Here is a 15609-nt window from a genome sequence, read left to right on the forward strand (position 1 = left end):
CCCTGGAGCAAGCAGCCGAATGAAAATATTGGACTTTTCCATGATGCTTCAAAATGTACTGAGGGAGAAGGAGAGAAGGTAATTTATCACGTGTGAATTAATAAAATATTTTATGGAGAGAGGAGCCCTGCTTCCACGATTCCCAAAGGTTTGCTGCTGTAAAACCAGGATGATGGACTAGATGGGCCGTTGGCCTAATCCAGCAGGACTCTTCTTATGTATAACTTGGGTCTTATTATACTACAGCATTGTTATTTTCAGTATATGAGAAAAGTCTGCTTCCACTGTCGTTATTCCACTACATGTTCTTTTCCAAGTTATTATGTGTATTATCTTTAATATACCACTTACCTGCAGTGACCATATTTCTGGGTAAATCTCATTACAGTAAAGATGTTTCTAAAGAAAAGGTGATAAAAAAGAAATATCCTTTGCTACAAGCATCTAAGCTCCTGACCATCAGAGCTAAACAATGATATCCTTTCCCAGGTGCAATATCCTCTCTTTAGGAAGTTCAGAGAATAAAAAGATAAACAAAAAGAACAAAACATCTTTGGGTGTAAAGAAAAGAAGAAGAACTGTTGTATGATGAATTGCTTTTTATTTTTTTATTTTTTTAAGTAGCCATAGATTTTGGGCACACTGCTTCACTGATGCCTGATATTAAAACAAGATGAACAAGTAGGTTAACACCCCTTTCATACTTTTATCTCTCAAAGGCACTAGCAAAGGTGTTGCTAGATAGCCAGCACATCCCATCCTAATAATCATTAATCAACCTTGAAATTAAGCTCTTGCCTGGGGCACTCCGTTTGAGGGGCAAAGCACCCTGCTGCTCCCCCAACAGTTAAGGAGAAGGGAGAGCAGCACACAGTAGCCGTAACAATGCAATGCTGTTTCCAGCGTATTGACCAGGCTTCCTCAAACTCGGCCCTCCAGATGTTTTGAGACTACAATTCCCATCATCCCTGACCACTGGTCCTGTTAGCTAGGAATGATGGGAGTTGTAGTCCCAAAACATCTGGGGGGCCGTGTTTGCCTATGCCTGGTATTGATCCAGGAGAACTGTATACTAAGGTAACACAACAGTTCTGCCTTTGGAGCCAACAGCCTAGAGCTCTCAAAAGGAATAAAGATTGCAGAACTACCCTGCCGGAATGTTTATGTGCATAAGGGCACCATTACCACTATATGCAGGGCTCTATGGATTAAAAGCAGTGCAGCATTGTTGTTTCCGTTTATAGACCACTTACCATTTGAAAGATCTCAGAGTGGTTTGCAATGGATAAAAATATATGTATGTGTGAAACACACACACACGGCACAACAAAAGCATGCCAAATAATTCACATAGCAAAATGCATGCATGTTATCCATATACCTATTATAAAAATAAGTAAAATCAGAGATCACTGCAAGGCAGTGCAATATAACATTGCACACAGCGCAACATACATATAATCCTTCATCCCATCTCACTCAACAACCATTTCACACAATCATTCACTACCGGTAACATTACCAACCACTCAGGCATAAACCACTCACACTCAACAATACTGGAACTTCCATACAAAGTGTCATCTCCAAACATACAGATGGAAGATTCCTAATCTCTGAAGCACTAATGGCCTCATGCCCCCATCCCCACAGTACCAGCTAATGTTCCTCTGACATCTCTCACCTGAGAGGGGCCCGGATTTATACCAAAGCAGGCTCCCACCCTGAAGGGTAATAAAAGTCCTTCCATCCGCTCATTCCCAATCAGAGAATCATAACATGCACGGTACGGCACAACCTCAACACCTGAATCAGCACCGGTAGCCATCGCACACTGCTTTCTCCAATAGTAGTTATGAAGAGATGACAATATGGGTACAGTGGGTACCTCAGGTTAGAAACACCTCGGGTTACAAATACTACAGGTTACAGACTCCGCTAACCCGGAAGTAGTACCTCGGGTTAAGAACTTTACCTCAGGACGAGAACAGAAATCGCGTGCTGGCAGTGCGGCGGGAGCGGGAGGCCCCATTAGCTAAAGTGGTACTTCAGGTTAAGAATGGTTTCACGTTAAGAACGGACCTCCGGAACGAATTAAGTTCGTAACCAGAGGTATTTGAAAAACAAAACCCATAATTCTGTGTTAAATGCGTAAATAGTTGCTGCCTTACACAGAGTCAAACCACTGGTCCGTGTACTGTCTACACCAGGGATCAGCAAACGTTTTCGGGGGGGGGGGGGCAGTCCACTGTCCCTCAGACCTTGTAGGGGGCTGGAGTATACTTGGGGGGGGGGTGAACAAATTCCTATGCTGCACAAATAACTCAGAGATGCATTTTAAATCAAAGGTCACATTCTACTCATATAACAACACCAGGCAGGCCCCACAAATAACCCAGTGATGCATTTTCAATAAGAGTGCACATTCTATTAATCTAAAAACATGCTGCTTCCTGGACCATCCGTGGGCCAGATTGAGAAGGTGATTGGGCAGGATCAGGCCCCCGGGCCTTAGTTTGCCTATCCATGGTCTACACTGACTGGCAGTGCCTCTCCAGTCCTACCCAGAGATAGCAGGGATTGAAGCAGCGACCTTTCTGCATGCAACTCATGTGCTCTGCCACTGAGTCACAGCCATTCTCTTTCAATCATATTGTGCCAGGTTCAGTGGTGGAATTCAAAAGATCGACAACAGAAAAAGAAAAGAACAGAACAGGAGTTTGGCCATTGTTCTACCTACAGAAACACGTTTCCTGTCAAGCTACCATCCTCAAGTTTGGACTTGGGATGGGGAAGCTGGCCAAGACTTGAAGCTACTGTGAAGTGCTCCTGACACTGAGCATAAGCCCACTCAGCCAAAGGCAGAAGCCTCTCAGTTTCTGAGGCCAAAGAGCCAGGCACCCACCACAGAAACCCACGTCAGGCACTGAAGCACTTGGAAGCAGTGTTAGAAACTCAGGTATATGAGCTAGGTGTCAAATGGCTCCTTAAACCAGGGTTACAGTTGCCAAAATGGAATGTCTAGTTACCATCTGGGGGCCAGGTGGCTTGAAAGTTGTAATTTTCAGTGTGACTTTTTGGTTTCTGAAATTTGTTCTGGTTGTGCGGATGAAATATAACGGATAGAATTCTACAGGATGTGCTGTTAGTGTGTGGAAACAGGCAACAACCAAGGACCCCCAGGCATGCACCTCCAGATGGTGGAGATGTCAGGTCCCATCCTGGGCATCTTCATTTGGAAGGCTTTCTTACAAGATCAGACAAATTCATGGAGGATAAGGTATCAAAGCCTACTAACCACAATGGCTACTTTCCCCCCTCCACTTTTGGAAGCAGTATGTCTCTGAATGCCAGTTCCTGGGAGTCACAAGTAGTGGAGAGTGCTGTTGCACTCAGCTCCCGTTTTCAGGTTCCCCACCAGTATCTGGCTGGCTACTGTGAGAGCAAGATGCTAGACTAGATGGGACATTGGCCTGATCCAGTAGGCTCTTATTATACTGTTATGCGGTGCCTGCCTCTGGAGCTTCCATTGTTGGGGTGGAGACTGGGAGAGTGAACTGAGGCTCATAAGGCTTTGGCGTACCTCTGAGCGAGCGGCTCAGTGCGAGCTGTCCATGGTTGGTGCTGCAGCCTCCAGCATCAACCCATCCTGCCTTGTGAGCTCCTTGCCAGGACAAAGAGAAAAATGCTTCTCACTTGCGCACAGGAAATCAAACTACAGGATCAGAATCTGTTCCACATGCATACAGCTATTTTACATGCCTTATTGTCCCTCTATGCACTTGATGGCTCCTGTGCAACTTCCTTTCACTCCTCCGCTCTCGTGTTTCAGTTTTTGGAAACAGCTATGGTTAGCTTGACATATGCACTGGCACAATCAGGAAAAGGCCAGTTTGCAAACCTGGTTTGTAAACTATGATTTTGTATTAACCAGGGTTGGTGAAAACAAACAATGCTCACCGTGGCTATCTTTGAAAGCAAAAGGGAAAATCATATGTGACTCTCTGGTTTAACCATTGAGTTGATGCATAAGGGTAATGGCGCCGAGGTAAGATGTGCTTATCAGAGCTCCACATATTCCTTTTCAATTACACAATGGGGGTTTGCTTTGCTAGCTTCTCCCCCCCCCCTTTTGTTCTTTTAAAAAATCCTCTTATCGAATGCAAGGTTGTTTTATGTGTTCCAGTGACCCCAGGAATTTGCAGCATAGAATTTTGTGAAGGTAGCATCGTAAATTTGTTTTAACAAAGGCCAACAGCCTTGCAGCCACCGTCCTGGTTTGCTGTCAGCTACATCTCCACATTTTAAAAGCTTTTTTAAATGACTTTTAACCTTCAAAACCTTTTAACCTCTTAAAATCCTTTTTATTTCCTTTGACCGCCTATATTTTAAACAAATTGCACACAGTGCATTTTCACTGTCAACGAGAGGAGAAGGTATATCTACCAAGGTTTGCATACAGTTTACTAGTATCTCAACGGGATCTTTTTGTGCCCTATCACATATCCTTTATCTAAGCAGAGGCAGCCAATACAGCAGTACCCTGCAGACATAGCTGGACAACAACTTCCACAACCCCCGACTACCAACTATGCTGGCTGGTGCTGAGTAGAGATGGAGCGCAATAACCTCTGAAGGGCAATGCATTAGCTACCCTTGATCTAGAGTGACCACACTTGGGACCTGGTCCATGTTGACTCATGCATTAGAAACCAATGATCGGGCTTTCTTAAAATACAAGACAAATGTTCATTTCCCGGTATCCTGAATATCTTGAGGACTGTGGTGCAGCAAACCAGGCTTGGGGAAAAACCAACCCACTTCCTTAGTCCTCCATGATGACGATAAATTACCTTCAAGCAACCAGGCTTTACATAAGAAGTTAAGATTGCAAGCAAATTGCACAAGCATGCATAGCCACAAAGTCTATTAAAAATGCATGGACTAGTATTTTTTCCTGGAATTATCTGTGAGGCTGCAAAAAATTATAAGCATTCAGGAACACTGGCTTTTGCTTTTAAAATCATGCTAAAAAGCACTGTACCCTGTTAATATTCAATTACGTCTTGGAGTGTTTTGGAAGGGTAGAAAAAAGGAAGCAAGCTTGAGATGGTTCCCAAAACACAGAAATGCTGAGGGGAAGATGGGCAGAGTCTCCTGCAGCAATAAGGATAGCAGCGCATGAGTTCTGTAGATTTAAAGCCCTGACAAAAGCAAGGAGCATGAAGCAAGCTTAAGTACCACCCACACACAGAGTCTGCTCTGCTTTAGTCACTCTGCTACCTGCAAGAGAAAACTAGATGGGAGTTTGCAAGCTGCCAGAGGAGCTGGAATGACTTGCAGGATTCTCAAAATGTAAGAAAAACTCCACTTCTTTTTGCCAGAGCTTGCATTAAGATGAAGCCTGTTGGCCTGATCCAAGGCAGTGACAAAGATCTAGTAGATTCAGTAGCCAGACCAAGATAAGCACAGGCAGAGAGAGAATCTTTCAATAAATAAAAGGGCTGAGAAGTGCTGCATCTTAAATAGCTCACAGGCATGTAATTTTCCACTTGCCAGAAGCAGGTAAGAACTGTCTTCAGGTAAGCTCCACAGTGACAAATCAGTCTGTGCTCTGGGAGCCAAGCTATGCATGTCAAGCACTACCAATGGATGCACGTCCATCTTGAAAAAAACTGAAAGTGCCCAGCCAGTGTGTATTTTTTATTTCATTTATAAAATTTCTATCCTGCCCTTCCTCTCAAAGGAGCACGGTGTTCTGAGAATCCATAGTCTCCTTGTAAATATGCCCATAAGAGTGGCTAGCCTACAGAAATGCTTACCAGTCTGTGAAGGCTCATATAGGAGGGACTGAGAGTTACATCCCTCTTTCAGCAGCCCTCTGAGTATATTATGCAGTACATGGAGGCAGGGGCTTGCCTCTTCTGCCAGCACACTTGCTTTGTATGCTGGGCACAGAGGAGAGAAAGAATCATCCCATTCCTTCTCCACCAGCTGATTCACCTGCTGATATGCAGCTTCTGGTCATACTTCTGCTTCGACTATGGCTAGTAGGTTAGTGCTGAAATATGAGGCAGCTCTATGGACAAATTTAACAGTGGCTGGTTTCCAAGCCTGCCTATCTTATTTAAAGACTAATAGCCAACCTTTTGATCAAATGATACTCAATAAAAGAGTTCAAAAATTCAATACGCAGCACTCCGTGCCAATGGAAAGGGAACTCTTCCTAGCTCTCTGGCACTTCTGCCACTGTTATTCTATGTGGTGACTTCAAAATACCCTTGATCTCCCCAATCCATCTCCAAAAGCAAAACAAATATGCTGCCAAGAAAAACTGGGCATTAACTAAGTGACTCGTCCAGGGGGTCTCCTCTGTTTGGATCCAGATTTTCCCAGGTTCACCCTCTTGTCAAAAGTAAGAAAATACTGCAAGCCATGTCTGCAACCTCCAGCCCACGAAACACCCTCCCTGCTTTACCTTTTCCTTTAAAGGGGTGGGGGAGAGTGTTTGGAAGGATTATGGTAGCAGCAATATCATCCCGCCATGCACTGCAGTGCATCGAAACTGAGAAAGGTAGACTTTGGGAACTGGGGCTTTCTTAAGAGGTACAGTTGCCTACCCCACACCCCACGTGAAGTAATAGAAAGCTGGGGAGGGCTCTCTGTAGGTTCGACAAGGGAAGGAAACTCTGGGGAACTTCTCTGGCTCCAATATCCATCCAGTGTCTTAACAAGCTCATATGTACTTGGAGGTAACCTTTTCAAAACCATGAAGGTTCATTTTTGGGTCCTACTTGGGTGAACATTCATGACATATCAAGATGGTGCATCACAAATTAATGGTTCTTCTTCTTCCACAGGTGGACTACTTCTCTTGATGGTGGGTAGCTAAAGGACATTCAGGGGTGTGGGTCATATCAAAGCCTCTCCCAAGTGTCTTTTTAAATATTCCTGGCCAGGAGTAAGGAGAGAAGCTGCATAGAAATGGAAGCCCACCACCAAACTTGGATAAACTGTGCATCCTGGACTCCTCCGCATTATGGGAACGATCCAGGTACAGGGTGCTTCAATCTCATTGATATCAAATAAATACAAACACAAACCTAAGTGTTTAAGATCCATTGCATCCAGCAATGGAACTGTGCTTTTCAACAATCATTTCCACAGCAGCATACAATGCACATTCCTAGCATAAGTTATCAACTAAAACTTCTTTAAGGAATTATTAATTCAGAACTGTGTAGCAAGATTACCTTCCCAAATGCCCAATGTAAGAAGACCATTTCAGTCTGCTTACGAAACGCTATGTAAATCAGAGCTCAATAAGGAAGTGAGTTCCATTGGTCCAGGCCAACTGTGGAAAAGATTGTGTTATATCTGGTATTCACAGAAGTTGACTCTTGTAAGAGAGCCTCTTAGATTACCTCAAATCTAGAAAGGGTTCGTGTTGGTGGAGTTACACCCCAACAATATAAAGCTGATGTTTTTTAGATACTTGTAACCGAGTATTTGGTGTGACTGGACATTGCAAAGCACGGATGAAGTGGATTTGGGACACTTCCAGTAGAACTTCCACCTGAGACTATAGCAAAGTGCTAAACCAGTCTGCAGTAGTTAGAAATTTTTAAGAACACGAAGTTATTTACCAAACTAACTATACATTGAATTAAGCAAAATCTATATTCTATAACATGCAAGTATACAAAATAGGGACAACTTAACAGCATGTTCTTTTTTATCCTGCATAACAGAACACTGCATTATTAAATTACACCAGCAACAGCATCATTTATGTTGGCTCATTATTCAAGAACACCCTGACTAACCAATTTCTAATGCAATGCACAATTGCACTTTCCAATTGTCTTTCCTTGCTATTAAATCACTTTCTTCAGACAGTTTTCAGCACTGGAGCTGTCCAAAAAGGAATACAGTAAGTGTTTTTACAGAGGTAACTGATTGTTGGCACAGGTCTGTCAAAAGTAATGCTAATTTAAAGGATTCATCTATCGCCCATCCCCGTCCCAACTTATAGTCGGGATATTAATTTAAAAATAGAAATTCCATGATAGAAATATATTAAAAAGGGAGAACATTTAACAACACTTACAAAATTGTTGTGAACTGCCCTAAGATCTATGACTGAAAGGTGCTATACAAACTTAATAAATAAAAAATAAAAAATCAAGCTATAGTCTCAATTAAATAAACAGCATTAAGCGTGTGACATCTAGCAAAAGGGTCTGGTGCATATGTAAAATTCTATACCTCTCAACTACTGTTATGATACTAGGAATATCCTCTAACTCACCCAATATCCTTCAGTGTTACCACAGTTTCATTATTTCTACACTAACATTAACTATGTTTGGCCAGGGTTTGAAGCTGGTTTTGCAAAACCATGTTAAAAGTAGCCACAATTTGCATTAATGTCAGAGCAGATGTAATGCCATGCTATCTACAGTATAACACAGAAAAAGGAAGAGGGTGAATTGTTTGAGAGGGAAAAGAGGATGGGCCACACAAGTCTGTAAGACACTTCTGGTTTCTTCACAATTAAAAGCTTAGAAAACAGTATGTCTGAACGGGATCACAAAGGCTAATGAAGGCCTGAAATGAGCCAGCTTGCTTTCACTGGTTGCAGATACATCATCATATTGTTCCTATATAAAACATATCCAAACCTATTAACATATAAAAAAGCAAATCAATACATTTTTAAGGCCACAGCAGCAAAAGGCCCTCTAAAATTCACAACACAGAAAGAGAAGGCAGCGTAACAACAGTAAGTAGCTACATCAACTATTAAAAGTGTTGGACAGTGATTTTTTTAAAAAGTTGCTGCAAGCCAAATTTGCTTGGTAGGCGCATTCCATATTGGGGTGCCTTAAAGCCAAATATATTGTAGCACTAGCTATGATACATTGCATTTCACGATTCCATACTCTCCCGTTCTGCCCTGCCCACGCTTTCAACCTTCTCCTCAATCTTTATCCACCTGATTAGTTTTTGACTGACTCATCTTCAGACAAAGGTGTTGTGGCTGTCTTGATTTAGCTGTCCTGATATCCTAGCAGGATATGGGGAGCCTTGGACCTGGAAGCTGAGTACTAAAGAACTCAGGAGACCAGAGTTCTACAGTCTGTGAATGATTTCCAATAAATTAAACTGTCTGCAGTACCTGGACACTTCAGTCTTTGAGTGACACCTTGTTGGCAAAGACTGTGTCAATGGTTTCGGAGCCTTTGGATGAAAGCTACAGAACCACTGTTGCTTATAGGTGATGAAGTTGAGTTGGCAGGAGACTGAATAATCAGATGTACTTACTGCACAACCACTCCTATATCTTGCTATATAATGCCAGGCAGGCTTATGTTACCTGCCCATAATAAACAGTGGAAAACCCAGAAGCACAGTTAATATAGGTAATTTAATAACCTTATGAGCTTTGTAATCCACACATTGGCAATATTACATATTTTAACGGTCATTTGTTTTGCACTATTTCCCATGAAAGTGTTTGTTCTGCCAAATTCCACAAGGACAGGGATGGGCCATAGCTCATAGAGTGCATGTGTTGCATGCAACAGGTATCAAGTTCAGTCCCTAAGCACTTCCAAACAGAGTTAAGAAAGACACCCACTTGAAATGCTGCCAGTCAGTGTAGACTATACTGAGCATGATGGTCCAAAAGTCTGACTCAATAAAAGGCAGCTTCCTTTGTCGATCACTAAAAGCTCTTTATTTCCAACAGGTTCAGACGTAATAATCCTGGTCTGATAAGCTGTGCTGCATTGACCTCAGAACAAGCTTGCTCAGCTTCAGTGACACTATCTCAGTTTCTTAAACCAGTTTCCCAATTCACATGGCACAGGAAACTGTGGTTTAAGAAACTAAGAGACCTTTGCCTAAGGCTTAAGCTGAGTGTGCCAAGGAAGGAGGGAAGCAGAGAGAGAAGGTATCAGTGCAAGGGCAGACAACTCATTCACAGGTTAATAAAACTTGGTTTATCAGACTGGGATCGTTACATGTAAACCAGGACACTGTTTTCCAAATGGCTGGCAGAAACGATGTTCTTGCAGTAGAATATATCTCAAGAGCCAAATACAGATTCACACAGAGACACTGGAAAAAGTGCAAAAAGCTTTGGTCAAAGGAACAATAGCTGTTTGTTCCTTGGCTAAACAGACAAAACAATAAAGAAAACTGCCCTGAGTAACTCCCAATGTCTGCAAGAGAGAAAATTCCTATGGTTTCACTTAGCATTAGGGTCACTGGCATTCTAATGAAGAGGTGGGGAACCTCTCGGCCTCCAGAGATTATTGGACTACAACTCCCACAATCCTTTACCATTAGCCATGCTGGCTGGGGTTTATGAAAACTGGGAGTTCAACAACGTCAGGAGGGTCACTAGTGACTCACTATGAATCTAAACAGGAATGAAGACAATCGCAGGGATGACTAGACTATTCCCAAAACGCTCATTTATGTCAGGTTGCACAGGACAGAGATGGTGAAAGTTAAGGATTCCCAAGTCATGCACAGAGATGGAAGGTGGAAGCTGTTTTAAAAACAGTAACTGGCACAGCTTGCACCACCAATATGATGTCCAAACAACAGATGAATGATAGGCCTGGGAAGTCTAGCCATCTTAGGATCAGTTGCAGCATGACTGTTTGATGTTTTTAATACTCTCACAAAGTAGCATCATCATTCTGCTCACGCTACTGTTTAACGGAGGAATTAATATCCCTAAACTACCAGAGATCAGCATTCTACAGTGTTCTGCTGAAGGGGATGCTTGCTACCTTTGCAAAAATCCCACCCACTCCATTGCAGAGTCAGCAAGATCGACTGTCCTCAGTGGGATAGAAGGAGAAATTCCAGGTCCGCAGCACAGAACTCGAGGCTGCCTGCAGCTACCTTTCCTCCACCTCTTTATTTGTGTGGTGGTTCCAGTAGGTGCCTAGCAAGCAGATCCCCAGGCTTATTGGGGAAGACATATACAGACAAAAAACTTGACATCAGTAAGCCCATATGGACAAAGGAAATGTCCTGCGTGGAAGAATAAAATAGGGGGCAAATGTCAAAGCACCTCTCAGTAGAGATGAAGATTCACTTGTTTCACCTTCATCCAATTGCAGCCATGTAGCACTCCGATTCCACGGTTGTTGCTCTGACCCTGCAACTCCCCTCCTAAAATCCCTTCCAGGGCTTCCTGTCCACTCCTGATCCTGTGCAATCTTCCTCATCTTTAACCACCCCCCTTGCCCGGCCTTCCTTATCTATTTTCACTTATTTCCCAACACATCCCTTCCAGTGACCTTTGCCCACACAGCTCTACCTGAAATGATTTCTTCTTGCTGCCCCTTATCTCACTTCCCTTTCCCAGGCACAATATTTTTCCCACCCGAGGGCAAAGCCTCATAAGGCTACAGAACCACCACCGTTATGCGATCACCTTTCTTATTTCCTTTAAACGTCACCTCAAAACAGCAACGTATTGAGAACTTTCCCAGGAGTCCCTTTACCTAATTTACCTAATTGTAACTCCAGGTTCTTTGTAAAGCATCATGTATATAGATGGGGCTGCACAAATTAATAATAATAATGAAGCCAGCAGAATTACTTTCAATAGCATCTTGTAGGATAGAGGAGACTGGGACAGGTAAACCTGGATATTATGAAAAGATGAGGGTTGGTGCATTTGTTTTTTCTGGTTTAATGGGGAAGAGAGAGAGGGATTGTGATAAAAGGGTAAGGTAAAGGTAAAGGTACCCCTGCCCGTATGGGCCAGTCATGTCCGACTCTAGGGTTGTGCGCTCATTTCACTCTAGAGGCCGGGAGCCAGCGCTGTCCGCAGACACTTCCGGGTCACGTGGCCAGCGTGACGAAGCTGCTCTGGCGATCCAGCACCAGCGCAGCACACGGAAACGCGGTTTACCTTCCCGCTATAAAGCGGTACCTATTTATCTACTTGCACTTAGGGGTGCTTTCGAACTGCTAGGTGGGCAGGAGCTGGGACCGAAGGACGGGAGCTCACCCCGCCGCGGGGATTTGAACCGCCGACCATACGATCGGCAAGTCCTAGGCACTGAGGTTTTACCCACAGCGCCACCCGCGTCCCCCCGTGATAAAAGGGGGCAATTCCTTAATTATAAGGATCTCTATTTGATGCAATCATTCATATGGTGACTGCCAATGTCTTGCCTCCTTTCTAATTGCATGCAGACACAATATATAATTTAAACACTGAGAGTCTGATAGTTCAGACCACCAGAAAACTAAGTCTCTGTGGCATGAGATAGCTTACTGCATTCAAACAATAAAGCCACTCAACAAACAATGGCTATTTTTTAAAAAGATCATTTTTAGGAGAATCACAGCAAAGAAAGACCTTGAGGCATTGTCATTTACAACCTGGGCTGGCGTAGATTACAACACACACATCTAATACAATTATTTTACGCTTTCCAATCATGATTTCAGACCCCCCCCCCCAGTTCCTTAAGCAGAACATACATATAAGAAAACCAGCAATGCCAAGAATGATCTATGAAATCAATCCATCTCTCCTTTCCTTCAGCCTCACGGTCTCTGGCCTGTGCTGTTAGCAAACTGACATTAAAACAGTATCCCAAAGATCTGCAGTAAGAGTCTGTTCATTTTTATAACGATCAAAATTTGGAGAAAGCATTCAGACAAAAATGGCTACACAATATGCAGCCCACATATTATTAGATGGATTCCACTGTGATGAAAGAAATACTACGGAGTATGGTTTTTATGAATGTCACAGGAGGCAGTGGCTGTGCAGTGTCCTTAGACGTCAGTAGAGCTGCATAGCAGCAGAAAAGAGAAAATACTCTGGAGTGAATACCTATACTTTCTTTTCTTGGCAGAATTGTTATTAAAAGGCCAAAACTGTGTGAAACCATTTCTGAATAGAAAGGTTTTTCAACACCCCCCCCCCAAGTGTCTGAGAAATAGATACTATAATCAGAATAATTTTGACAACAATTACTTCAGGCTTGTATATGTCACAAAGATTAACACGCCCAGTCTCCTCACCTCCAAACGCTAATTATGATTGTTGTTGTTATTTTTAACTGCTCAAAAACTCCTAAAAAGCAACACTTTTTTGCACAAGCTGTTGGGTGCAAGATCCCTCCCACTTTCATTTATTATTAGCAGAGGAAGTTATATTCCATTCAATTGCAACGCTCATCCACAGCTAGCCCAGGAAACATTTGTCACAGGTAAGGAGTCTTCGGCCAGCTATGTGTTGCTTGACTACAGCTCCCATAATCCCTGATCGCCAGCCATGCTGGCTGGGGCTGATGGGAGTTGGAGTCCAGCAACACCTGAAGGCCACAGGTCTCCTATCCCTGATTTAAGCAGGCTTTTGCAACCACATAACTTTTCATTACAATATGGACCAAGGTATTTTCAGCGTTATGCCATTTTCTCACTTAAAAGACTTGCATCAAGAAAGTCAGACTATGCGCATTGTCTCCACCATTCTCTCCCAGGGTACTCTGGCGGAAAGAAATGTACCCTAAATCTTTACCACTCACCACCAGTGGGACTAAGGACAATATTACATCATAAACAAACGCAAGGGAGTGAAGAGATTATGCAGCTCAGCCCGGAAGAACAGCCAGGACTGACCAACAACACTCTATTTATTTCCACAGGCCTTTACTTTAGAAGTTACATGCCTTCCCATGGCTAAAAAGACAGGAGAAGATATATTATGAACCCCCCACCACCATCGTAAGACTGCCAAGTTTTCAAGCAGGCCTACTAACAGCAGTCGTGAAGCAGTTGCATGATTCAGTTGTTGATTTCTGTGGATCAATGCTCATGTAAAAAGGCAAGGGGGCAGGCCAGAGCAGTTTAGTGACCACTTGGCAATGCTGTCACACCCCCCCCCCAACACACACACACACCAACCATCCTATAATTCCCTCACCCTGTTGGGAAGCACCTGCCATCTCCCTCACGACTATTCTGTTTTAAAGAGGAAATAAATAGGATACACTCACATAGGTACACTATTTTAGTCAGCAAGGGCAGGTCATAGAATCCTAGAACCGTACAGGTGGAAGGGACCACGTGGGTCATCTAGCCCAACCCCCTGCAATGCAGGAACTTTCCGCCCAAATGTGGGGTTCAAACCTATGACCCTGAAATTAAGAGTCTCATACTCTACCAGCTGGGCAATGCATGCGTTCCTGATCCCTAGATAAATATATAGATACATCCATTATTATGGAATATAAATAGAGATTTGGTACTTCAGACATGTCAGAGCCGTGGTTCCCAACGTGGGGCACATGCCCCACAGGAGGGCAATTTGATTTTTAAGGGGGGCAATCCCGGAACGAGTTATTAACAGTGAATGGTCATTTAGGCTTCCTCCACATGAATGGGAGTTCACTTTTTAAATAATAAGAATTATATGTCACGCAGAGAGGGGGATCAAGATTTTAGAGATGCTTAGGTGGGGCATGGCCAAAAAAAGGTTGGGAACCACTGCGTCAGAGGGATATCCACGTTGGGTTGCATCCAACTAAGTCAGAGTGGATATGTTATGTGTGCATTAATTTCAGTTGGCCTACTTTGGGTTGGACTAGCACCGAATACCACCCACAGGTATATTATACATTACAGTACAGTATAAAGATTCAAAAGCTTTTGGGTCAAGGTCCAGCCAAATTTTGTGGACAAATACGCAAGCAGCGTAACAACATAACATTACATTATATTGTAGTATATTATGGTATAAAGATTCAACACCTTTTGGGACAAGGTCCAGCCGAATTTTGTGGACAAGTACGCAGACAGCATAACGACATGACATGACATTATATTGTAGTATATTATAGTATAAAGATTCAAAACCTTTTGGGACAAGGTCCAGCCAAATTTTGTGGACAAGTACGCACACAGCATACCAACATGACATGACATTATATTGTAGTACATTATAGTATAAAGATTCAACACCTTTTGCAGCAAGGTCCAGCCGAATTTTGCAGACAGGAAAATATTTTTATATAGCATATACAGGCACACACCAGGGCACGGAAACCAGACCAAAAATAGCTGTTTTGCTGGGGGGGGGGGATAGAAAATTTCAGTGCCCCACCCAGACCCCGAAGGCAGAAAGCCTGGCCGAGGGTGCCTTCTTCTGCATCTCCTTTGGGTGCCACCCTCTCTCTCCTCGCCTTCCCTCCCTTGACCCTCCGCCTCAGGACGGATCCGTCCCTCACCGTGAACGGGGTGTCCTCGACGCTGCCCACCGAGTAGCAGTTGTCTCCCGGGTTGACGGCGCCGGTGAGCACCTGGTGCAGATGCATCGCTGCTGCTGCGGCCTCCGGCGGCCGCCCGCCCGCCCGCCCGCCCAACCGGCCGGGATTCCCTCTCCCCTCCGCGAGGGCGAGCGCGGGGATGCGCAGAGAGACCCGGATGGCTTCCGCTCCCTCCTCCTCCTCCTCCCTTCCCGCGCTGAGGGGGAAAAAAAAGAAGAAGAAGGGGGAAGCTTCGCTTCTCGCAAGCAGGGCGGGCGCGCGCGGGCGGTGGGCGGTGGGCGGCGGGCGGGCG

General features: G+C 43.9%; 1 protein-coding gene across 7 annotated transcripts in view; it reads right to left on the bottom strand.

The window, feature by feature from the left end:
* The window catches only part of DMXL2 (Dmx like 2), a 106932-nt gene extending 91415 nt beyond the window's left edge, over positions 1-15517 (bottom strand). For 4 of the 7 annotated variants that reach the window (XM_083712333.1, XM_083712330.1, XM_083712331.1 and 1 more), the window contains exon 1: positions 15279-15516. In XM_083712333.1, coding sequence (XP_083568459.1) covers positions 15279-15365 — 87 coding nt within the window. In that variant the 5' untranslated portion in view covers positions 15366-15516. Of the gene's footprint in view, positions 1-15278 lie in introns of all 7 variants that reach the window. The other 3 variants (XM_083712332.1, XM_083712329.1, XM_083712328.1) reach the window with 2 other exon arrangements.
* Between the last annotated feature and the right edge of the window lie 92 nt (positions 15518-15609).

This window comes from Podarcis gaigeae, assembly GCF_964106915.1.
Source record: "Podarcis gaigeae genome assembly, chromosome: 14".
Lineage (NCBI taxonomy): Eukaryota > Metazoa > Chordata > Lepidosauria > Squamata > Lacertidae > Podarcis > Podarcis gaigeae.